The 26,446-nt window shown below is 41.9% G+C and overlaps 1 protein-coding gene across 1 annotated transcript; it reads right to left on the reverse strand.

The window, feature by feature from the left end:
- Positions 1-262: 262 nt before the first annotated feature.
- ldha (lactate dehydrogenase A4) lies at positions 263-22,939 on the reverse strand. Its single transcript, XM_021564046.2, has 8 exons — positions 22,712-22,939; positions 8,417-8,542; positions 4,321-4,438; positions 3,898-4,071; positions 3,382-3,555; positions 3,128-3,245; positions 1,307-1,430; positions 263-735 (listed from the first exon to the last, which is right to left on the reverse strand). Exons 2-8 carry the CDS (start codon positions 8,540-8,542, stop codon positions 571-573), a joined length of 999 nt encoding a protein of 332 aa, XP_021419721.1. The 5' UTR covers positions 22,712-22,939; the 3' UTR covers positions 263-570.
- Between the last annotated feature and the right edge of the window lie 3,507 nt (positions 22,940-26,446).

Here is a 26,446-nt window from a genome sequence, read left to right on the forward strand (position 1 = left end):
GTTGTATGCAAAGAGACTGTCATGTTTTAGTTCTACAGTTTAGTTCTGCTATGTCATAATATGGACCCTATCGTTGATATCCCACCCTCTGACCTCAGTTGAGAGGAAGACCAGGGACCTCCATTTCACCTCATTGAATGAGATCTCTAATCTGCGAATGTGTAAAACCCTGCCTCAAACAACTGAATCGGATGCAATTCTAACATGTAAACACAACTACCATACAGGCATAGCATGCGCACACACGGAGAGAGAAAACAGATTGGTTGTTTCATTATCCTGGTAGTTTTATTTGGTTGGAGTAAATCGTATCGTAAGTATATCCAGATGGCACAGGGGGCTCTTTACAAAGTTTTTTTTGTTGTAATTTCGTCCTGATAAGTAACTTATCAGTCGACCATGAATGTCCATTATAGCCTCACGTGGAAGTCTTGTCACATTTTCGTAGACTAAAATGAAAAGTAATTTGCATTTGTCATAGTTTCAGGACATCTCATTATCATTGGTTTTAGTCTGGGAAAAATAGGTGATTGAGTATTGTCTCATTGCTGATAAAATTAACCCTCCGCTTTACAATGTGAGCTCTTTCTGTACGCCCCACAGGGTCTCGGCGCTGTTGATTAGTTGCTTCTCTTCCTCGGGCTTCAGGGTCATGTGGATGACGTCGGTCAGACCACTGTTGCCCAGCACGCATGGCACACTGAGGAACACCTCATCTTTCACACCGTGCATCCCCTGAGAGGGAGGGAAGAAGAGAGTCTGATTAGGGATGGATCACAGGTGGACTGGTGTAATATTAGTGTGTGTGTCAAGTCCATACATCTGTGACCTTGACCTGTTTTGACTATGGTTGGCCCAAATAAAGCTATCAGATATGTCTGTATTTATGTGTAAAGAAGAGCCAACTTAATCCTTATCTCTTCAGTCATAACACACATTAGGTATACAGTGTAGCAAATAGTTTTCTTGAAAAACATTCATATAAATACTTTATTTGTGAGTGCTGGCTGTGTTTTTCATTCAAGTTGAGTTCACCCACTGCTATGCTACAACAACCAAAGATCCATCGATCTTCTTTAAACCCTCTTAGACCTGTTTGGTAATATATTATACCATTTACTCTACTGTATTTTCCCCCTGATTGGAACCACCAGGAGTGTTATGGATTCAGCACACTCTTAGCTATGAGTAGTATGGTAGTATCTAAATTAATGCACTCGCTGTAAGTCACCCTGGATAAGACTGCTATAAAATGTAAATGTTTGGTATCAAGGCACATGTAGAGCATGGCTGATGGACTTCTTACCTGGACCAGGGTGGACACAGGGTGAACTTTGTGAAGGTTCTTCAGGATGCTCTCAACCAGGTCAGCGACAGACATGCCGATAGCCCAGGAGGTGTAACCCTTCAGCTTGATGACCTCATAGGCACTATATGACAGAGAGAGACACGAGGAGAAGAGTTTAACACATTTCAAATGTAATTTCGTAGGAAAAGTGCATAGGTTTTCCTATTGTGAATGCTAAGAACTACTACAGGAAAATACATTTAGAAAACAGCAGGGACAAATTCCCTTGAAACTAGTTAAAGTGGGTTGTGAATTACTTGTACTAACTTGTAATTAATAGTTATACCTTTACAGTCTGCAGCATTACATATCAACTTATCTGCTTTAGACCTAGATGCCAGGTAAAGATGTAACACAATGGCGTAGTCAGTACTTACTGGGCTAGTTCCAGTATGTTTTTGGCTCTTAGCCTAGGGCCAAATTCCATCCTCATTCCTCCAAACTCTATCGGATTTGATTGGGAGTGAAGTAATTTATTCTCTACTTCCATTATTGTTATTTATTGATTCATTTGGAGTCAAACTCTAAGGACCAGTTTCCAATTAGGCCTAATTCTGAAAATATAATATATTTTTCGGTGGGGAAGGAGGGGTATCTATCGGAACTTGTCCAATAAGAAATGGTAATTTTCCTTTTTAAAACGATCCTCGACAGATGTACATTATATATGTACAAGTATGTGGACACCCCTTCAAATTAGTGGATTTGGCTATTTCAGGCACACCTGTTGATGACAAAAATCGAGCACACAGCCAGCAATGCTATCTCCATAAGAGATTCTGCCCTGCTAAAGCTGCCCTGGTCAACTGTAAGTGCTGTTATTGTGAAGTGAAAACATCTAAGAGCAACAACGGCTCAGCCGCGAAGTGGTAGGCCACACACACTCACAGAGTGGGACCGATGAGTGCTGAAGCGCATAGTGTGTAAAAAATTGTGTCCTCGGTTGCAACACGGACTACCCAGTTCCAAACTGCCTCTGGAAGCAATGTCAACACAAGAACTGTTCGTCGGGAGCTTCATGAAATGGCTATCCATAGCCGAGCAGCCACACACAAACCTAAGATCACCATGCGCAATGCCAAGCGTTGGCTGGAGTGTTGTAAAGCTCGCCGCCATTGGACTCAGGAGCATTGGAAATACGTTCTCTGGAGTGATGAATCACGCTTCACCATCTAGCAGTCCGACGGATTTGGCGGATGCCAGGAGAATGCTACCTGCCCCAATGCATAGTGCCAACTGTACAGTTTGGTGGAGGACGAATAATGGTCTGGAGCTGTTTTTCATGGCTCAGGCTAGGCCCCTTATTTCCAGTGAAGGGAAATCTTAACACTACAGCATATGACATTCTAGACAATTCTATGCTTCCAACTTTCTGGCAACAGTTTGAGTATGGCCCTTTCCTGTTTCACCATGACAATGCCCCCGTGCACAAAGCAAGGTCCATACAGAAATGGTTTGTCGAGATCGGTGTGGAAGGACTTGACTGGGTGGCACAGAGCCCTGACTTAGACTGCGACCCTGGGCTAATCGTCCAACATCTGCTGCCTGACCTCACTAACGCTCTTGTGGCTGAATGGAAGCAAGTCCCTGCCGCAATGTTCCAACATCTTGTGGAAAGCCTTCCCAGAAGAGTGAAAGCTGTCATATCAGCAAACGGGCCACCAAATGTATATTAATGCCCATTATTTTGGATTGAGATGTTTGACGAGCAGGTGTCCACATACGTTTGGTAATGTAGTGTAATTGAACAGATAGCGATGTGTGTTTTATAAGACTCACCCATCGACCACCATCTTGTGGAGATGCTTCCAGTCCTCCTTGTCTGCGTCTGTGCCCATGTGTGGGTTTAGGCCTTTCAGGGAAACACCAGCAACATTCACGCCACTCCATACGGGCACTGGGAGTAAGAAAAGAGACAGGTATCCAGTCAGTTACCTTTCTGTCATAGATACCAATGTCCATGAAGGTTTTCCATAATATGGTATGGACATAGAGACGGTTCCGGAGTGGATTTGAAGCCATAGCCAACATACCACTGGAGTCTCCGTGCTCTCCAATGATCCAGCCGTGGCAACTGGAGGGGTGAAGGTGCAGCTTCTCGCCCATAAGGTGGCGGAAACGACCGGAGTCCAGGTTGGTGCCGGAACCGATGACGCGGTGACGGGGGAAACCGCTCAGCTTCCAGGCCACGTAGGTCAGGATGTCAACTGGGATAGACAGAGGAGAGAAAGGAGAAAGGGGGGGTTACAAATGTTATCACAATTTGAGATAAGAAAACAAACCCTAACCATACCCCTTAAATTACATTTTCATATGTATGAAGCCAGCATTGACTTTGCTAATTGGAGTATGGACTGTAGTTGTATGCAAAAAGACCATGCAGTTGTTCCTGATAATGTAACCTGGCCCTGGAGAGCTATGGAGTGAGCAGGCCAGCACTAACATCTAATTCAAACCTGTCAATGACTTCGCACAATTCTAGAGTAATGATCAAGTCACTAGATCATGTTCAACCAAATTACTCCCTCCCTCCCGGCCTCCTCTTGTACCGGGGTTGGAGACGACCAGCAGGATAGCGTTGGGGCTGTACTTGACGATCTGGGGGATGATGAACTTGAAGATGTTGACGTTACGCTGCACCAGGTTCAGACGACTCTCGCCCTCCTGCTGACGAGCACCGGCGGTGACCACCACCACCTTGGAATGGGCGGTTGTACTGTAGTCTGGAGTGGGGGAGGACACACACACAATGTAACCAGGGATTGATTATATAACAGTGAGCAACTCAAGGTAAGATGCACATTAAACACACACAAATACAACCTAGGGTTCTGAGCACCTCCACAACAAATCAGTGTGTGTGCACAACTTGTTTGTGCATATGTGTGTTTGTGTCTTTGTGTGTGTGCACAACTAATTTGTGCGTGTGTGTGTGTTAGTGTGTGCGCATAAGTGTATGACTCCTCACTCACCCTTATCGCCCACGATCTTGTGGGTCTTGCAGAAGAGGCTGCCATGCTGCAGGTCCATGACCTCACCCTTCAGCTTTTCCTCCATCACATCAATCAGGCACAGCTCATCGCACAGGTCCTGGTCAACACAAGGCTTGTTAGGGTTCAGGAATATAATCCATATAGAAAAGGATATGGATATACAGTGCCTTGTGAAAGTATTCGGCCCCCTTGAACTTTGCGACCTTTTGCCACATTTCAGGCTTCAAACATAAAGATATAAAACTGTATTTTTTTGTGAAGAATCAACAACAAGTGGGACACAATCATGAAGTGGAACGACATTTATTGGATATTTCAAACTTTTTTAACAAATCAAAAACTGAAAAATTGGGCATGCAAAATTATTCAGCCCCTTTACTTTCAGTGCAGCAAACTCTCTCCAGAAGTTCAGTGAGGATCTCTGAATGATCCAATGTTGACCTAAATGACTAATGATGATAAATACAATCCACCTGTGTGTAATCAAGTCTCCGTATAAATGCACCTGCACTGTGATAGTCTCAGAGGTCCGTTAAAAGTGCAGAGAGCATCATGAAGAACAAGGAACACACCAGGCAGGTCCGAGATACTGTTGTGAAGAAGTTTAAAGCCGGATTTGGATACAAAAAGATTTCCCAAGCTTTAAACATCCCAAGGAGCACTGTGCAAGCGATAATATTGAAATGGAAGGAGTATCAGACCACTGCAAATCTACCAAGACCTGGCCGTCCCTCTAAACTTTCAGCTCATACAAGAAGAAGACTGATCAGAGATGCAGCCAAGAGGCCCATGATCACTCTGGATGAACTGCAGAGATCTACAGCTGAGGTGGGAGACTCTGTCCATAGGACAACAATCAGTCGTATATTGCACAAATCTGGCCTTTATGGAAGAGTGGCAAGAAGAAAGCCATTTCTTAAAGATATCCATAAAAAGTGTTGTTTAAAGTTTGCCACAAGCCACCTGGGAGACACACCAAACATGTGGAAGAAGGTGCTCTGGTCAGATGAAACCAAAATTGAACTTTTTGGCAACAATGCAAAACGTTATGTTTGGCGTAAAAGCAACACAGCTCATCACCCTGAACACACCATGCCCACTGTCAAACATGGTGGTGGCAGCATCAAGGTTTGGGCCTGCATTTCTTCAGCAGGGACAGGGAAGATGGTTAAAATTGATGGGAAGATGGATGGAGCCAAATACAGGACCATTCTGGAAGAAAACCTGATGGAGTCTGCAAAAGACCTGAGACTGGGACGGAGATTTGTCTTCCAACAAGACAATGCTCCAAAACATAAAGCAAAATCTACAATGGAATGGTTCAAAAATAAACATATCCAGGTGTTAGAAAGGCCAAGTCAAAGTCCAGACCTGAATCCAATCGAGAATCTGTGGAAAGAACTGAAAACTGCTGTTCACAAATGCTCTCCATCCAACCTCACTGAGCTCGAGCTGTTTTGCAAGGAGGAATGGGAAAACATTTCAGTCTCTCGATGTGCAAAACTGATAGAGACATACCCCAAGCGACTTACAGCTGTAATCGCAGCAAAATAAAGTATTAACTTAAGGGGGCTGAATAATTTTGCACGCCCAATTTTTCAGTTTTTGATTTGTTAAAAAAGTTTGAAATATCCAATAAATGTCATTCCACTTCATGATTGTGTCCCACTTGTTGTTTATTCTTCACAAAAAAATACAGTTTTATATCTTTGTTTGAAGCCTGAAATGTGGCAAAAGGTCGCAAAGTTCAAGGGGGCCGAATACTTTCGCAAGGCACTGTAATTAAGCGGCAGGATTCCCAGACACAAGATGAAGGCTAAATCTTAGCCTAAAAGCAATTTCACCATAGAAACTGCTTGTTAGTCCCTGACAAGGCTTAATCTGTGTCTGGGGAAACTGGCCCTACAAATCCACTCCATTTTACCACAATATTTAATCAAATAAAATATACAGTTCATTTCAGACATGGAGTGCAACGCTATATGGGTAAAATGAAGCGCAAATTAAAAGTAAGAATCTCTGAGCATCGTAGCACCATTAGGTGCAAAAACTCAACGTATCCAGTTGCGGCCTACTTTTTGGAAGCGAACCACTCTATTTTGTCCCTACGTTATATCGGCATCGAACACCTCACCCTTTCTAGGGGGTGACCTTGACAATTAATTGTAAAAACGAGAGGCTGCCTGGATCTTTAATTTAAAGACCCTTGCTCCCTTCGGTCTCAATGTAGACTTTGATCTGAAGCCATTCTTGTGATTATTGTGATTTTGCTATTCATTGTAAATGTTTGTAGGCCTATGTAGCCGAATTGTATCTGTGATCGTATGGTATCCATTCATGTTTTTTACATGTTCTATTTTTATTTGTAAATTAACCAGTGATATCAAGCCACACCCGGCCATGATTACAGACACCTGTGTGTCCTTTGAAACTATATAAACTAGTGACCTGCAGGGTTTGTTGTTATACCGTGATGAAGACAGCTTGTCTGTTGAAAAGTTGGTTATTAGGTTATTAAATTATTGCGTCAGAGCTCCTAGTGTGTGCGGCTCTCCTTTTCTTTTTAAAGTTATGTAGCTGTGGCCATCTGACGAGTATCAACAAGGGTTTTCTACAAAATAGCAACAACAGCGCAGATAGTTTGGAATCTAGACCATGAGCAATATGAACCGAAATGCATTGCCAAACAATGCTGCCACATTCTGGTTTGAAGTATTTTAGCAAGTCTGCGTGGCTGATGACTTCAAAAGTCTTGCTCTGAGAAAACTAAAGAGATTGACTGCTAACACTCTGTCCAGAGGTGCGTAAGTACTGTCGGTATGCAAACAATTAACAGTCCCAAGGGTGTGTCTGACCTTTTAAAGTTGGTTGTGTTGGTGCCTCTTGGGTAATCCAGGCAGATATTAGAGGGCCTTTTTACTGAAGAATGTTTGTTTTATATGATTTTATCTTGTTTTCATGTTTTGTGTATGATTTTCATGTATTGTGTAATTTAATTATATAGATATTTATAGAGTAATTGTGGTTTATTAATGTGTTCATGCAGGGCTCATCTGCAAAAGACACCGTGGTCTCTGTGACTTCCAGGCTAAATAACAACAAAAAATCTCCCCCCATCCCCAAATTCAGTCATTATTGCTATCTACCTAGCACATTGCTGTGAATCACAGGGAGTTCCTCTCTTCTAAACTTCTCTGTGATATTGTGCTCCATACTGTCAAAAATGAGTTTCATTTAAGAAGACCACGAGTGGGGCTTTAATTGCTCAATCTAATTTCATGATGATTCAAAGAAAATATGTCCGTAGGCCTAACATAACATGCTCAAACACTTTTGCAAAGACTTAAACACCTGCAAATTATCGCAACATCAAAGTGTCACCAAAAAAAATGTCAAAAATAGGCCTATAGCAAATGCAGCATATGACATCAATACATTTTTATGTGCAAATTGCACTTTTCGGTAGTTCTTAATTAAAGCATGCCATTCCATGAGAGCAGCATTTATTTTTCAACTTTAAGCAATGAGCCCAATCAGTCCTCCATGACAAAAAAAATTAACAGAGTAGGCTAATAAGCCCTTAGCTGACAAAACTCCGCTCTGTGGAAGTCAGATCTTAGTTCTTAATTGTTGGCTTATGGCAAATCTATATTTCAATATTTCCAAGACCTATTCTTAAAGATCAAGTGATATCAAAGTCATTGGAATGACTGAAAATCTGACAATTTTTTTTATGTAAAAATATTATCTGTAGTAGAAAGCAATGGGTTAAAATAAGCCTACATAACCAACCCATAAATTAATATGCAACATCCATTTATGGCCAGCTATGTAAACTCTAACACTGATTTATCCTGCAATAGATGTGATTCAATTGGTAATATTCATTATTGTATTCTTCTAATGCCTCGTAAGGGAAAGTAATCTAAAAGTAATCAGATTACGTTACTGAATTTGTGTAATCCAAAAGGTATGTTACTGATCAACATTTGGGACACGAGTAATTGTAACGGATTACATTTACAAAGTCACATACTCAACCCTGATCACACCTTACCCCCTCCATCGGTCTTACCTTGAGCAGGACGCTGACTGCGGAGGCCATGCCAACCATGCCGACGCCAACCACTGTCACCTTGCTTCGGGAGCCAACGGGCTCACCAGCCAACACATGGGTGATCAGCTTCTCCTTAGTGGTCATCTGAGAGACATAAAAAGGAAGAGAGAGGGTCAGTCTGATCCCCTCAGTTTTCCTTCAGTACATCCTCTCAGAGCAAGAAACAGCACTGTGCTCTGGTACCTACTTTTCTCTACTGCTAATACGAATAACTGCTAATACAACTCATTTTTTTTCATTGGTGTAATGTATATCACTCCACGCCTCTTCACCATGCTAGCTAATGTGTGGTGAGCATTCTGGCACAAAATGGTTGTGTGCATCATCATGGTGGTGGGTAAGGTGAGTTTCCCCCTTACTATGTAAAGCAGTTTGAGTACCTCAGTTCGTAGAAAGACCAGAACAACAGCAAAGGACCTTGAAGATGCTGGCAGAAACAGTTACAAAATTATCTATATCCATAGTAAAACGAGTCCTATATCGACATAACCTGAAAGGCCGCTAAGCAAGGAAGAAGCCACTGCTCCAATCCGCCATGAAAAAAAGCCAGAGTACAGTTTGCACATGGGGACAAAGACTACTTTTTGGAGAAATGTCCTCTGGTCTGATGAAACAAAAATAGAACTGTTTGGCCATAATGACCATTGTTATGTTCGGAGGAATAAGGGGGAGGCTTGCAAGCCGAAGAACACCATCCCAACCATGAAGCACGGGGGTGGCAACATCATGTTGTCGGGGTGCTTTGCTGCAGGAGGGACTGGTGCACTTCACAAAATAGATGGCAACATGAGGAAGGAAAATTATGTGTATATATTGAAGCAACGTCCGAAGACATCAGTCAGGAAGTTAAAGCTTGATCGCAAATGGGTCTTCCAAATGGACAATGACCCCAAGCATACTTCCAAAGTTGTGGCAAAATGGCTTAAGGACAACAAAATCAAGGTATTGGAGTGGCCATCACAAAGCCCTGACCTCAATCCTATAGAATATTTGTGGGCAGAACTGAAAAGGTGTGTGCGAGCAAGGAGGCCTACAAACCTGACCAGCTCTGTCAGGAGGAATGGGCCAAAATTCACCCAACTTATTGTGAGAAGCTTGTGGAAGGCTACCCAATACATTTAACCCATGTTAAACCATTTAAAGGCCATGGAAGACTATTGCCGCAGCTGCCAGGGGTGTCAAATCACCTCCCCAAAAGCAAATTTCTGGAACGCATTGGTTCCCCTGCCAATCATCAGAGTGCCGTTTTTGAATTCATCACTATTCATTGCCATCTCCAAAACGTCCAGAGAACACCAGTACATGGATGTGGATAGGGGCTGCTCCTTCTGCTGTTTACTGAAATCCACGATCAGCTCCTTTGTTTTGTTGACATTGTGTGAGAGGTTATTCTCCTCACCTCCTCCCTGTAGGCTGTCTCGTCATTGTTGGCATTCAGGCCTACTACTGTTGTGATGTTTGCTAACTTGATGATTGTCCCTAGAATTTCTAAGCAAACAGCTGGAGGCAGGTCTTTCTCCTATAGAGCTCCATTTTTATGGAATGGTCTGCCTACCCTTGTGAGAGACGCAGACTCGATCTCAACCTTTAAGTATTATTGAAGACTCATCCCTTCAGTAGGTCCTATGATTGAGTGTAGTCTGACCCAGGAGTGTGAAGGTGAACGGAAAGGCACTGGAGCAACGAACCACCCTTGCTGTCTCTGCCTGGCCGGTTCCCCTCTCTCCACTGGGATTCTCTGCCTCTAACCCTATTACAGGGGCTGAGTCACTGGCTTACTGGTGCTCTTCCATGCCATCCCTAGGAGGGGTGCGTCACTTGAGTGGGTTTAGTCAGTGACGTGGTCTTCCTGTCTGGGTTGGCGCCCCCCCCTTGGGTTGTGCCGTGGCTGAGATCTTTGTGGGCTATACTCGGCCTTGTCTCAGGATGTTAAGTTGGTGGTTGAAGATATCCCTCTAGTGGTGTGGGGGCTGTGCTTTGGCAAAGTGGGTGGGGTTATATCCTGCCTGTTTGGCCCTGTCCGGTGGTATCATCGGATGGGGCCACAGTGTCTCCTGCAGTGTCTGCTGCAGTAGTTTGTGTCAGGGGGCTAGGGTCAGTCTGTTATATCTGGAGTATTCTCCTGTCTTATCCGGGGTCCTGTGTGAATTTAAGTATGCTCTCTCTCTAATTCTCTTTCTTTCTTTCTCTCTCTCGGAGGACCATGCCTCAGGACTACCTGGCATGATGACTCCTTGTTGTCCCCAGTCCAACTGGCTGTGCTGCTGCTCCAGTTTCAACTGTTCTGCCTGCGGCTATGGAACCCTGACCTGTTTATTGATTACTATTATTTGACCATGCTGGTCATTTATGAACATTTGAACATCTTGGCCGTGTTCTATTATAATCTCCACCTGGCACAGCCAGAAGAGGACTGGCCACCCCTCATAACCTGTTTCCTCAGGTTTTGGCCTTTCTAGGGAGTTTTTCCTAGCCACCGTGCTTCTACACCTGCATTGCTTTCTGTTTGGGGTTTTAGGCTGGGTTTCTGTACATCACTTTGATATATCAGCTGATGTAAGAAGGGCAATATAAATACATTTGATTTGAGGCGTGCGTGGCCACTCAGTCATGGGTGAACAGGGAGTACAGGAGGGGGCTGAGCACTCATCCTTGTGGGGCCCAAGTGTTGAGGATCAGGGAAGTAGAGGTGTTGTTTCATACCTTCACCACATGGAGGCAGCCTGTCAGGAAGTCCAGGACCCAGTTGCACAGGGCGGGGTTCAGACCCAGGGCCCTCAAGCTTAATGATGAGCTTGGAGGGTACTATGGTGTTGAATGCTGAGCTATGAACAGCATTCTTACATAGGTATTCCCCTTGTCCAGATGGGATATGGCAGTGTGCGATGGGGATTGCATCGTCTGTGGATCTATTGGGACGATAAGCAAATTGAAGTGGGTCTAGGGTGTCAGGTAAGGTAGAGGTGATATGATCCTTGACTAATCTTTCAAAGCACTTCAGGATGACAGAAGTGAATGCTATGGGAAGATAGTAATTTAGATCAGTTACCGTTGCTTTCTAGGGTACAGGAACAATGGTGGATATCTTGAAGCATGTGGGGACAGCAGACTGGTTTGGGAAGAGATTGAATATGTCCGCAAACACTCCAGCCAGCTGGTCTGCGCATGACTGAGGATGCGTCTAGCAATGCCGTCTGGGCCGCCAGCCTTGCGAGTGTTAACACACTTAAATGTTTTACTCACGTCAACCACATAGGAGAGCCCACAGTCATTGGGTAGCGGGCCGAGTCTGTGGCACTGTGTTATCCTCAAAGCTGGCAAAGAAGGTGTTTAGCTTGTCCGGAAGCAGGACGTCGGTGTGGCTGGTTTTCCCATTGTTGTCAGTGATTGTCTGTAGGCCCTGCCACATATGTCTCGTGTCTGAGCCCATGAATTGCGGCTCCGCTTTGTCTCTATACTGACTTTTTGTCTCGAAACTGACACTGTTTGTATTTGGCCACATTCCCAGTCACCTTGCCATGGTTAAATGTGATGGTTCACGATTACAGTTTTGTGCAAATGCTGCCATTTATCCATGGTTTCTGGTTAGGGTAGGTTTTAGGGTAGGCACAGTGTGTACAACATCTCCTATACACTTCCTGATAAACTCAGTCACCATATCAGTATATACGTCAATGTCATTCTCGGAGGCTACCCGGAACATATCCCAGTCTGCATGATCAGAACAATCTTGAAGCGTGGATTACTCACCACATTTTATACACTGCAGTGCTATATAGCTGTAGCTTATGCTTTTAGTACTTGAATCATCCTCTGATCCTTTGATTGGATGGACAACATGTCAACTCATGCTGCAAGATCTCTGATAGGTTGGAGGACCTCCTCCAGAAGATGTCATAATTACTGAGTAAGTCTATGGAAGTGGGTGAGAACCATGAGCCTCCTAGGTTTTGCATTGAAGTCATTGTACCCAGAGGAGGATGGAAATTAGCTCTCCTCCAGCTACACCATGGTGCTACCCTTTCCATTATGGATACATTTAAGGAAAGTGGTTCTGCTTTCGTGGTTTTCACTTTTACCCAAGATGGTGATTTTGAGTAACTTATATATCATTATGATTACAGCTTTAGTTTTGATTGTGGCTGATGAAAAAGCAGCCAGTTTGTACAAATGGTTTCTTCTATGTGTGTCCTTTTGGAACAGGTGTGTTTCTTGGACCATTGCTATATTAATATGGTTTCTTGCTAGGATATCAAGACTGATGGAATATTTGATCAAACTATTAAGGCCTTTCAAATTCCAAGAGATAATAGCTGGCGGTGCCATTTAAAAAAATATGTATAATGTATTATTAATGATGTAAATGTTATCTTTAGTGTTAATAAGCCCATGGATGTGAAACAAAAAACAGGACCCACAGGGAAACTCACACATTAGTCGTTCCCCACCCAGAAACCCTTCCATGTTAACCATTCCCCCCTTCCCTTCAGTAGTGTAAATGGAGGGGGACAACCATTAATATAAAAAAATAATTGTGTGGAAGACCATATGGGACTGGACATCTATCCTTAACAGTAGTACAATAAAAATAGTAATGGAATAGCTTTGCATCCCTATATTTAGCCCATATAGGGATGCAATGCACTGTAGACCCACAAGGAAGCAACACCAGTCTGTATGACACATCAATATAATGTCCATTGTTCAGTAATTGGCGTGGTGTCATCATTGTCTAAAGGTCCTGGACCATAGGCAATATAATGAAAACAAAGGCCAATTTCAGCAATAATAATAACGATAAAAATAACAGTGTTCCTTTTACCCAATTGATGGGGTGTCTTCATAATTGTCTTATGCTGAGGGCAGCATCACTTCCATAGGCTAGGCTGTGTGATTGTGCATAGATAGCATACCTGAATATTGAGCCAGTCAAACTGGGGTTAACCTAGATCTGTCGGCTCGTCCCCTTGTGTGATGGGCTTGATGTGATTCTCAAAAGTCTTGAGCCTCATTGGCAGTTGAAAGTGTGTGTGTTGTATTCTGAAAGATGAAAATACATTTTGCAGAGTGGATGAAGCCGCATCTCAGGTTTAGCTTGTGTAGCTGGGATCTCACCTCGTTGTAAGTCGCCCTCTATTTCAACAGTTCGGCACTCAAATCTAGGTAGATGCTAATCCTCTTCTCCACATAGGTCAGAGCCGTCGATTCTGCTGCAAGGTGAACACTTTGCATTTTGACTTAAACTGTGGATAAGTACAATCAAACACTGGGATAGGTTATAGAGAGGACCTGTGCGTTGTGCAATGTTTATCAGTGGCATTGGACCAAACTTCTACTGCCAAACAGTTCATAGAAAAGATTCCCGCCTCCACACCAGTTTCAAGTCCTGTGACGGGAATACTGAATTTACAGGAATGATTTGAGTAATTCTGGTGAATTTTTTAGGAGAATAATTTCCAGGTCATGGAGTCACCACTCGGTCACATTTGCCGCTGTCTCCAAACTTTCCACTTTTGTTGAGTAGGTATCCACTTTAGAAGTGAGCAGTGCAAGCGATTCATTTACTGGCTTAATTGCAAGTTTAGGGCAGAGGCACTTTCCTCACGAACAATCTCTCGGATAGTAGTGGGCAACTCTTTCTGTTGTCGGTTGTTGATAGCAGCTATGTTCCCACAGGTGAATTGTTAACGGACATAATATGCCAGCTGCTGGAGCGAAATAGACTTGCTTTGTTCATTTAATACAGTGAACGTCCCACACCTTAATATGGTGTTATACACTGACAATATCTTTCCATGAATTAGACTGACCAGGTCAATGAAGGTGAAAGCGATGATCCCTTATTGATGTCACCTGTTAAATCCATTTCAATCCGTGTAGATGAAGGGGAGGAGACAGGTTAAAGGATTTTTAAGCCTCAGTGGGTGAATGGGCAAGACAAAATATTTAAGTGGTATGGCAGTATTTGTTTTAGGGATCCCCATTAGTTACTGCCAAGGCAGCAGCTACTCTTCCTGGGGTCCAAACACATTAAGGCACTTTCATTACACATAAAATAAAAGATTAAACAGTACATACTATAACGTTATTACGCCACTTCAAATATACAATACAAAATGTATAATACCACCATACAAAAATGTTACTATGTGTGTGTTGAGTCTGCGTGCTAGCGCCTGTGTGTGTCTGTACCTGTGTGTGTGTGTCTCTCTTCAACAGTCCCGCTGTTCCATAAGATGTTTTTTTTATCGTTTTTTAAATCTGATTCTACTGCTTGCATCAGTTACCTGATGTGGAATAGAGTTCCATGTAGTCATGGCTCTATGTAGTACTGTGTGCCTCCCATAGTCTGTTCCAGTGGTGGAAAAAGTACCCACTTGTCATATTTAAGTAAAAGTAAAGATACCTTCATAGAAAATGACTCAAGTTAAAGTGAAAGTCACAGAGTAAAATACTACTTGAGTAAACGTCTAAAAGTATTCGGTTTAAAATTTACTTAACTATCAAAAGTACAAGTATAAATAATTTTTAAATTCCTTATATTAAGCAGTGCTTTTCTTGTTTTTTAAATTTACGGATAGACAGGGGCACACTTCAACACTCAGACATCAGTAACAAACTAAGCGTTTGTGTTTAGTGAGTCTGCCAAATCGGAGGCATTAGGGATGACCAGGGATGTTCTCTTGATAAGTGTGTGAATTAGACAATTTTCCTGTCCTGTAAGCATTCAAAATGTAGCTAGTACTTTCGGGTGTCAGAGAAAATGTAAGGAGTAAAAAGTATAATATTTTCTTTAGTAATGTAGTGAAGTAAAAGTTGTCAAGAATATAAGTAGTAAAGTATAGATACCCCAACAAACTACTTAAGTAGTACTTTAAAGTATTTTTACTTAAGTACTTTCCACCACTGGTCTGTTCTGGACTTGGGGATTGTGAAGAGACCTCTGGTGGCATGTCTTGTGTGGTATGCATGGGTGTCTGAGCTGTTTGCTAGTAGTTTAAACAGACAGCTTGGTGCATTCAGCTAGTCAACACTTTTTTACAAAAATAAGTAGTGATGAAGTCGATCTCTCCTCCACTTTGAGTCATGAGAGATTGACTTGCATATCATTAATGTTAGCTCCCTGTGTACATTTACTGGCCAGCCGTGCTGCCCTGTTCTGAGCCAGTTGTAATTTTCATTAGTCTCTCTTTGTGGCAGCTGACCCGACTACTGAACAGTAGTCCAGGTGTGACAAAACTAGGGCCTTTAGGACCTGCCTTGTTGATAGTGTTGTTAAAAGGCAGAGCTGCGCTTTATTATGGACAGACTTCTCCCCATCTTAGCTACTGTGGTATCAGTATGTTTTACAGTATCTGGTAAAACACAATTTTTCCCAAAAGTTTACTAAGGGTTGGTAACAGGCTGATTGGTCGGCTGTTTGAGCCAGTAAGGTGGACTTTACTATTGTTAGGTGACTTTTGCTTCCCTCCAGGCCTGAGGAGACGAACTCTCTAGTAGGCTTAAATTGAAGATGTGGCAAATAGGAGTGGCAGGTGATCTTGTTTGTGTCAAGAACTGCAACGCTGCTAGGTTTTCACACTCAAGTGTTGGCTGCTTTTCCTTCACTCTATGGTCCAACTCATCCCAAACAATCACAATTGGGTTGAGGTTGGGGGATTGTGGAGGCCAGATCATCTGATGCAGCACTCCATCACTCTCCTTCTTGGTCAAATAGCCCTTGCACAGCCTGGAGGTGTGTTGGGTCATTGTCCTGTTGAAAAACAAATGATTGTCCCTCTAAGCCCAAACCAGATGGGATGGCGTATCGCTGCAGAATGCTGTGGTAGCCATGCTGGTTAAGTGTGCCTTGAATTCAAAAATAAATCACAGACCGTGTAACCAGCCAATCACCCCCACACCATAACACCACCACCTCCACGCTTTACGGTGGGAAATACACATGCGGAGATCATCCATTAACCCACACAGTGTCTCACAAAGACATGGCGGTTGGATGCAAAAATCTCCAATTTGGACTCTAGACCAAAGGACACATTTCCACCAGTCTAATTTCCATTGCATGTGTTTCTTGGCCCAAGCAAGTCTCTTCTTCTTATTGGTGTCCTTTAGTGGTGGTTTCTATGCAGCAATTTGACCATTAAGGGCTGATTCATGCAGTCTCCTTTGAACAGTTGATGTTGAGATGTGTCTGTTACTTGAACTCTGTGAAGCATTTACTTGGGCTGCAATTGCTGAGGCTGTTAACTCTAATGAAATTATTCTCTGCAGCAGAGTTAACTCTAGGTCTTCCTTTCCTGTGGTGGTCCTCATGAGAGCCAGTTTCATCATAGCATCAATAACCATTCATTGATGGTTTTTGCAACTGCACTTGAAGAAACATTCAAGTTTCTCTTTTCTTATTTGAGCTCTTCTTGCCATAAATATGGTCACATTGGTCTTTTGCCAATTATGGCTATCCTCTGTACACCACACCTACCTTGTCACAACACAACTGATTGGCTCAAACACATTAAGAAGGAAAGACATTCCACAAATTTACATTTAAGAAGGCACACCTGTTAATTGAAATGCATTCTAGGTGACCACCTCATGAAGCTCGTTAAGAGAATGCCAAGAGTGTGCAAAGCTGCCAAGGCAAAGGGAGGCTATTTGAAGAATATCAAATATAAAATATATTTGTTTAACACTTTTTTTTGGTTAGTACATGATTCGATATATGTTATTTCATAGTTTTGATGTCTTCACTTATTCTACAATGTAGAAACTAGTAAAAATAAAAACAACCCTTGAATGAGTAGGTGTTCAAAAATGTTTGACCGGTAGTGTATATATTCATTTTGTATTTTTAGTCCTTAGATTCTGTCATTTCAGAGGCTACTATGAATTGGATATTGTTAGCTTTAAAAAAATAAAAGCATGAGCTTTTTTATATTTTCTATGGAGTTAGCATCCCCACATTGTTTAGTAACAAGGCATTTTCAACTCAATGACTTTCCTTTTATCATATTTAAAATGTCTTGGTTGCGAACAGTAAGTTATTTTGCCCAACTCTGCAGGCCATCATTCAATCCTCATCTTCCGTTCGACCGACAGCGATGCTGGGTCTCCATAGCAATGCTTATCTGTCTCTCACCCTCTGCCTGGACCTGTTTCTGGTTGCCTAGGCTCACTGTTATGGGGTGGCGATTGCATCATGGGCACTATTTATTCTTCCTGGTTTTTGATGACTTAGCCACTCCAGCATTGTGTGAATATGGACACAGGCATGTACAGATCTTAATTATCACAGAAAATATTCCTGAGCAAAAGCAAATTCAAATGTTGAAACGGTCAAAAAACATAGTTCTCCTTCTCTCCATGCGGGGGCAGAGCAAAGCCAGTGGCATGTCGTTAGGAAATATTGAAAAAAGGAAGAGACCTAGACAGCTGCCTTGGAAGTCTTGATTCTACCTAGATTATGTTGGAGATCTGAGGACTGAGCTCACACACTGGAGGGGCTGGTTGTTTCTTTGTCAGCACGGAGCACACGATTAGGCCTATATCAGAGACTACAGAGTGGATAAAGAAAGGGAGAGAGTCTAATACCAAAACACAGTAGATTCTGTGGCTGTGAAATCATTGAGCAATATAGGTAGCCATTTTGTGTCCTGCTTCTTTATAACATGAAAATGCCCACTACAATAGAAGCTTTATAAAAGAGTAACTACAGGGTGCCATTTAGCTATTACTTGGTGCAATTTGGAAAAACAGTACTTTCAAAAGAATAGGCATTTAAGATAAGTTCCTGTTTCTACATTGCTTAGTGTTGCACAAAGTGTTGATGTCGACATAACATTACCCATTGGAGAAGAGGTGTATCCAGTAGTAAAAATAATACTTAGAGCTTTAATAACTGAAAGTGGTACTGTACGAGAGAGAAAGTGGACAAGAGAGGGAGGGGGAAGAGAGAGTATGGGGTATCCATGTGCTGGCACCAAACTTCACCATCAGTCTAAGTTCAAATCTTGAAGCCATCACACCTGTTACCATACTATTAATTCACTACTCGTCGAATGAGCCGGGGGTATTCAGGTCTGATCTTCCTCTGGTGAAGGACCGTTGCACGATGACATTATCATATATCGCGGTACAGTATACTGTGACATTCACTTTACTTGAAAATGAGAATATTTCCCAAATGGCACCCTATTTCCTATATAGTGCACTACTTCTGACGAGGGCCCATATGGCTCTTGTCAAAAGTAGTTCACTATGTAGAAAATAGGGTACCATTTGGGACAATCTCATAGCCACTGTCGCTCGCATGTGGCTGGTAACAAGAGCACTTGAAAACCCAACCAACATGCCAGTGAGCACTCAGCGAGCTCCAATTGGTGTCAAGTGTCGCAGCAGATGTTCACAGTAGGTCATTCATGTGCTCTGACCCTCAAGGCCCATGGGTTTGAATACTCGTGTTATAGGTCATATGTCACCCATATGGTAAGAAGTCTAAGAAGATTATTAAGGACCTTAGCCACCCGAGTCACAGCCTGTTCACAGTACAGGTGCATTCAAGCTGGGAACAAGAGACTGATAAACAGATTCTGTCCCCAGACCATCAGACTGTTAAACAGCCACCACTAGACGGCCTCCGCCCAGTACCCTGCCCTCTGCCCAGTACCCTACAGCCGTGGCCAAAAGTTTTGAGAATGACACAAATATTAATTTTCACAAAGTCTGCTGCCTCAGTTTGTATGATGGCAATTTGCATATACTCCAGAATGTTATGAAGAGTGATTAGATGAATTACAATTAATTGCAAAGTCCCTCTTTGCCATGCAAATGAACTGAATCCCCAAAAAACATTTCCACTGCATTTCAGCCCTGCCACAAAAGGACCAGCTGATGTCAGTGATTCTCTCGTTAACACAGGTGTGAGTGTTGACAAGGACAAGGCTGGAGATCACTCTGTCATGCTGAGTTCGAATAACAGACTGGAAGCTTCAAAAGGAGGGTGGTGCTTGGAATCATTGTTCTTCCTCTGTCGACTGTGGTTACCTGCAAGGAAACACGTGCACATAAAGGGCTTCACAGGCAAGGATATTGCTGCCAGTAAGATTGCACCTAAATCAACCATTTATCGGATCATCAAGAACTTCAAGGAAAGCGGTTCAATTGTTGTGAAGAAGGCTTCATGGCGCCCAAGAAAGTCCAGCAAACGCCAGGACCGTCTCCTAAAGTTGATTCAGCTGTGGGATCGGGGCACCACCACTACAGAGCTTGCTCAGGAATAGCAGCAGGCAGGTGTGAGTGCATCTGCACACACAGTGAAGACTTTTGGAGGATGGCCTGGTGTGAAGAAGGGCAGCAAAGAAGCCACTTCTCTCCAGGAAAAACATCAGGGACAGACTGATATTCTGCAAAAGGTACAGGGATTGAACTGCTGAGGACTGGGGTTATGTCATTTTCTCTGATGAATCCCCTTTCCGATTGTTTGGGGCATCCGGATAAAAGCTTGTCCGGAGAAGGCAAGGTGAGGGCTACCATCAGTCCTGTGTCATGCCAACAGTAAAGCATCCTGAGACCATTCATGTGTGGGGTTGCTTCTCAGCCAAGGGAGTGGGCTCACTCACAATTTTGCCTAAGAACACAGCCATGAATAATGGTATCAACACATTCCCGAGAGCAACTTCTCCCAGCCATCCAGGAACAGTTTGGTGACGAACAATGCCTTTTCCAGCATGATGGAGCACCTTGCCATAAGGCAAAAGTGATAACTAAGTGGCTCGGGGAACAAAACATTGATATTTTGGGTTCATGGCCAGGAAACTCCCCAGACCTTAATCCCATTGAGAACTTGTGGTCAATCCTTAAGAGGCGGGTGGACAAACAAAAACCCACAAATTCTTATGAACTCCAAGCATTAATTATGCAAGAATGGGCTGCCATCAATCAGGATGTGGCCCAGAAGTTAATTGACAGCATGCCAGGGCAGATTGCAGAGGTCTTGAAAAAGAAGGGTCAACACTGCAAATATTGACTCTTTGCATCAACTTCATGTAATTGTCAATAAAAGCCTTTGACACTTGTGAAATGCTTGTAATTATACTTCAGTATTCCATAGTAACATCTGACAACAATATCTAAAGACACTTAAGCAGCAAACTTTGGAAATTAATATTTGTGCCATTCTCAAAACTATTTGGCCACGACTGTACTCTGCCACTTTGCCACTGTCACTAGCCGGCTACCATCGGGTACTCTACCCTGCACCTTGGGGACTAAACACTGGTCACTTTAATAAGGTTGACATATTATTTATCCACATCAAGTGGACTACTGTACTAAATGTTTGATTTTATTAAAATTGTTATTATTGTGTGCTTATTTGACATTTACTGCATTGATTGATAGGGGCTAGGAACCTAAGCTTGTCGCTGCACCTGCGATAACACCTGCTAAGTGTGTATGCGACAAATTAAAATGTAATTTATGAACTCGTCTTCAGGCAGTGCCGGTCATTAAGGAGTGGGATATTCCCACTCCCTTTGTGTTTTTCTGTGTTTCTTGGATAGAGAGCAAAGTAGATAGGAGGAGAGAAAAAGTGCTGTGTGAGATTCAAACTCATGCTCATAATGCTAGTACACTGCACAGTACATGTTATCCAGAGGCAGCGGCTTAGCCCACTGAACCACCCCAGGCCACAGTGTGCCAGTTCTGACTCAGAGTCTGACGACTGTCAATCTATCTGTTGCTCCAAACATCTGGGTCAAAGTCTTGCCTATCTCCCAGCCTCTAATTTGTTTTTCTGCTGTGGGTCATAAAAGACACCTGACAAGACTATATGACGCCGCTTGTTGACATGAAAGCAATGAGAGACTGGCCCAGTTCAAATAGTCTTGATATCATTCCTATAAAATCATGTTAGATCAGTTACTTTTGTAAGGATTGGAGGAAAGAAGGAAAAATGCATTTTAGCATATTCGAACAGAGACAACATTTTTAGCCGGGTCCCAAATCTGTTTGTGCTCTTGCTAAATTCTTTGCTCATTTTTCAAGCCAAACATGGCGTGGATGCTAGAGTTCTTTAAAAGGATACATTCCATGGCTACCATTATTTAATTACCCAAGTAAAGTTATAAAACAATGTCTGGCATAAACTCAGTGCAGAACTATGATTTAAGGATACACACATCAAACAAAGTGGTCTTGTGCAGGAAAGCTAATAAACTAACATTACCAAGATGCATTGCAACTCAGATGGGCATGGCTCTTGGCACAATCTAGTCCTTTTTTTTATTGTCTGAAAAGATATAGCAAGCTCTTCATATCTGTCAGTTTGTGGCAGTCCCAGATGAAATAAAACAATTTAGCAAATTAGTAATATATGTTATATTTGTCAACTTTAGTGGATAGGTGGAAATGTACAGAGCTTAGAAATATTAGCAAAATAAGCTGGATAATAATTAAGACCTTCCATAATAAGGACATGTTGTACTATTAGACAGTAGCCTAGTTGGCCATTTCACAAATGTATCCTTTGATCAATATTTACTAGGTCTAAGGCCTATTACTAGTCTTATTCAAAATGTTTAGCATAAACAATTAAAATGCTTAATACAGCAACAGGCTGCATACAGATTGAGGTAGAGCAGTAGACTATTCAGAGTGATATACATTGCCTCTAGGGTACCATAATTACCAATATTACTGTACATCTAACCTTTTCGCTGGTTATGACCAGACTGAAGTTGCCCAAATGAACCACCGTAAAGACAAATCACAAAAGTCTGGCAAACATGTAATGCTCTGTATCAAGAGCCTCATATTCTCACACTCTTTCCACATTCAAAGACTTGCGCAACTGGAGGAAATGTGTATGCCTACTTTTACAACAATTTGTGATAATCTAGTTTTCAATCATCTGCTTCCTAGAAACCAATCACTGAATATGCTTAAGAAACTGCTAGCTAATTGATAAATGTGACACACCCCTCTCTGTGAGCACAAGGCATCTCCATCACTTAACATTGTAGCAATAAGTAAGCAGAGTATACTTCTCAAGTTCAAGTCCACCTAGTCAACCTCAAGTCACCGTAAACCTATCAGCTGTAAAACATGACCATTGATCATGCCCTTATAAAACTTTTATATTTCACTTCATAAACCAACTACTGCAGGCCATTATTCCCCAAATTTCGCCAAAACAAATAACATCTTGTCTGACGTTTTCCCATTAGGCCTACTTGATCACAAAATCCGATGTCTCACCTTGTAAGGTTTCGTGAAAGTGACGTGGAAACAACACTGAAATGCGAGTTGGAATGTCTTTGGCTGGCCTCTTCCCTGGCTGGATGCAGCTTTTCTATGGCACTGGTGTGTGTGAGGGAGGTTCCCGGTATTTAAGCAGCAGAGCGGTGCACGGTAAACGCTGCGTGATTACATGACACACTGGGAGGGTCCCGGGTGTCTCGTGTTAAATGTCATGTCCATGCAGAGCGAATGTGCTATGGGATGGAGAAGCCACTCACTGTGGCACAAGGAACGGGGTGGGGTCAGCTGTGGGCAGGCTCACCAACGACTAGCACAAAGCTCAGACACCAATGCATACCGTACATGCCACTAAGGGTCTCTTCACAGTCCCCAAGTTCAGAACGGACTCTGAAAAACGCACAGTAGTACACAGCGACATGACTACATGGAACTCTATTCCACATCAAGTAACTCATGCAAGCAGTAAATTCGGATATTTTTTTGTTGTAAAACTACACCTTATAGAACAATGTAAAGCATATACTGGAAAAAATGCAGCAGCTAATAGGGACTCTTAATAAAAATAAAACAATTTTTAGGCACTAACTCCGCCATTCTTAGTTGGACAAAGCCTATGTGGAAATGAATTATGTTTTTGGATTAACACAGACCACACAACTACTGACCACAACCATACAATTAGGTAGAACAAAAGATAAGACCTCCTAATCCTGTGTTTACCACAGATTTTTTTTATAAAAAAAAAAACGGATAAAACTACACCTTATAGAACAATGCGGACTGTGAGCGGACACACACACAAACAATCATATGCACACACATCAGGACACACACTCTACACACATGTATGTAAGTTGGTATTACAGATGTTGTATTTTACATATGTGGTGGTGTGATAATGCAATATCTAATGTTTTATTTAATTGTCATTTTTACCTTAATTTGTTTGGACCCCAAGAAGTTGTTTGGACTGCCTTGGCAGCAACTAATGGGGATCCTTAATAAATTAAATAAATAAAAAATTGTAGACACTAACTCCACAATACTTAGTTGGACAAAGCCGATGTGGAAATTAATGGCGTTTCTGTAGGGTTTTTGGACAAACTCTGGGGAAAAAAAGGTCTGTAGTCAACACAGGATTAGGAGAACTCATCTTTTGTTCTACCTAATTGTGTGGGTGTGGTCAGCAGTTGTAGTCAGCAGCTGTGGTCAGTAATTGTGTAGTTATGATCACTAGTTGCTTGTTCAGTAGTTGAGTTGCCAACAGTTTTGTGGTTGTGGTAAGTGGTTGTGTGGTCAGTAGTTATGGCCAGTAATTGGTGTTCAGTAGTTGTGGTTGTGGTAATTAGTTGTGGTCAGTAGTTATGTGGTTGTGGTCAGTAGTTGCGGGTTGTGGTCAGTAGTTGTAGTCAATATATGTGTGGTCTGTTGTTGTGTTGTCAGTAGTTGTGATTGATTTAACACTTTTTTGGTTACTACATGATTTCATATGTGTTATTTCATAGTTTTGATATCTTCACTATTATTCTACAATGTAAAAACATGTAAAAATAAAGAAAAACCCTTGAATGAGTAGGAGTGTCCAAACTTTTGACTGGTACTTCCTGCGTTTTTGTATATCTCCTAGATATAGGACAGACAGTTAAATATCTTATTTGTCATGTATTTTTTTACTTTCTTTTTTTGCCATTTATTAATGTGCTTTTCAATGTGTTTCTTTGGAGTACAGTAGTAACATCCAAATTCAATTAATTTGGAAAATGTTTTTTTGTTTTGATACCCAAATGGGGTACTACAATTCAAAGTCAAATAGCTAAATGATCCATAGTATGACCATCTTAAAATAAATCAATTTTTTCAGCTTATAAAGTGAAAGAAGATGTATCATTTTAAGTTCAAATGTTTTTTGGTCCTTTTTTATCAAATATATCAAAAAGTATATTACAAGCAACTTAACCCAGACCAGTCTAATTGTAAAGTTTGCACTGCGATTTTAGCTTAAAGTTGAGTGCTTAATAATAATAATAACAAGATGGTAAGTTTACAAGCAAAGTTGTGGGGCTTGCTAAAGCTCTTTAAAATTATTGTTGCAAGTAGTGGAAGAAGTTTAAAAAGTTGTACTTTAATTATATTATTTGAATAACTTTATAATGTAAAATGCCATTGTCATTCGTTTTGGTCGATAGTTGTGGTCGATAGTTGTGGCGGCAGTTGTGGTTGGTAGTATTGGTCAGTAGTTTTGGTAAGTAGGTGTGTGGTCAGTAGTTATGGTCAGTCGTTTTCAGTATCTGTGGTCAATAGTTATGGTTTTGTCTTTGTGGTCAGTAGTTGTTGTGGTCAATAGTTCTGTGGTCGTGGTAAGTAGGTTAGGTTAAAAGTTATATGTTTATTTTTTTCACATTTTCAAACGGTACATTTACATTTTCCAATGGGGCTATACATTTGGGTGAGGTTTTTTTCTCGCCTCAGTTGCCTCGTTTCACTGTCCAAAAAATTGAAATAAGTATAATAACACAATGTCAAATACAGGTAGCCTAGTCAAATAATTAACATCCAATCACATTAACCGTTACTCTCTCGCGGAAACCTTCACTCTTGTGCAGACATTTCGGAAATGAAACATGATCACTTGAAAAATAAGCAACAGGAGTTTTTTGAGCGAGAATAAAGTAGTAAGATGTATAAAAGCAACAGATACCGTTAATAAGAAGCGGCGTCTTATATGGTGAGCTACTGAGTGGCTAGGACAGGCAATCCTCATACTATTGTGGAGGACTTAATTCTTCCTGCTGCCACGGATACGGCTGGGATAATGCTGGGGGAAAAGGCCCCCAAAAATTATGCAGACAACGTCTTCATCAAACAACACTGTTTCATGACGCATCTGTGACATGGCAGGCGATGTTTTGAAACAATTACTGCTTTGCATACAAGCCAGTGAATTCTATGCGTTACAGCTGAATGAGTCAACAGACATACCAGGAGCTGTGCCAGGCCTGTCACATGTCCATTACCTTTATGGGGTGTCAATTAAGGAAAACATCCTCTTCTGCAAACCACAGGACAACAGGAGAGGATATTTTTAAACTACTGAATAGCTTTGTGACATCAAATGGACATTGGAGGTCAAGATGTGTTGGTATCTGTACTGATGGCGCAAAAGTCATGACAGGGAGACATAGTTGAGTGGTAACCTGTGTGCAAGCAGTTGCTCCTGACGCCACTTGGGTACACTGCAGCATCCACGGAGAGGCTCTTGATGCCAAGGGAATGCCTGACAGCTTGAAAGACGTTTTGGACACTACAGTGAAAACTTAGTTAACCCCTCTGGGATATTCGGGATGGTAGCATCCCACCTCAACAACAGCCAGTGAAAGTGCAGGGCGCAAATTTCAAAACAACAGAAATCTCATAATTAAAATTCCTCAAGCATACAAGTATTTTACAACATTTTAAAGATACATTTCTCGTTAATCCAGCCACAGTGTCCGATTTCAAAAAGGCTTCACAGCGAAAGCAAACCAAAAGATTTTTAGGTCAGAGCCAAGTCACAGAAATACACAGCCATTTTTCCAGCCAAAGAGAGGAGTCACAAAAAGCAGAAATAGAGAAAATCACTAACCTTTGATGATCTTCATCAGATGACACTCATAGGACTTCATGTTACACAATACATGTATGTTTTGTTCGATAAAGTTCATATTTATATCCAAAAATCTGAGTTGACATTGG

This window comes from Oncorhynchus mykiss, chromosome 2 (assembly GCF_013265735.2).
Source record: "Oncorhynchus mykiss isolate Arlee chromosome 2, USDA_OmykA_1.1, whole genome shotgun sequence".
Classification (NCBI taxonomy): domain Eukaryota; kingdom Metazoa; phylum Chordata; class Actinopteri; order Salmoniformes; family Salmonidae; genus Oncorhynchus; species Oncorhynchus mykiss.

Bases quoted from the DNA above. Each gene is read 5' to 3' on its own strand.
- ldha (XM_021564046.2), bottom strand. From the start codon at position 8,542: ATGACCACTAAGGAGAAGCTGATCACCCATGTGTTGGCTGGTGAGCCC. The intron at 3,556-3,897 runs GTACAAGAGGAG...TGTCTATCCCAG, and splicing joins GCTGGTCGTCTCCAACCCCG to TTGACATCCTGACCTACGTG. The intron at 1,431-3,127 runs GTGAGTCTTATA...TCTGTCATATAG, and splicing joins CACAAGATGGTGGTCGATGG to TGCCTATGAGGTCATCAAGC.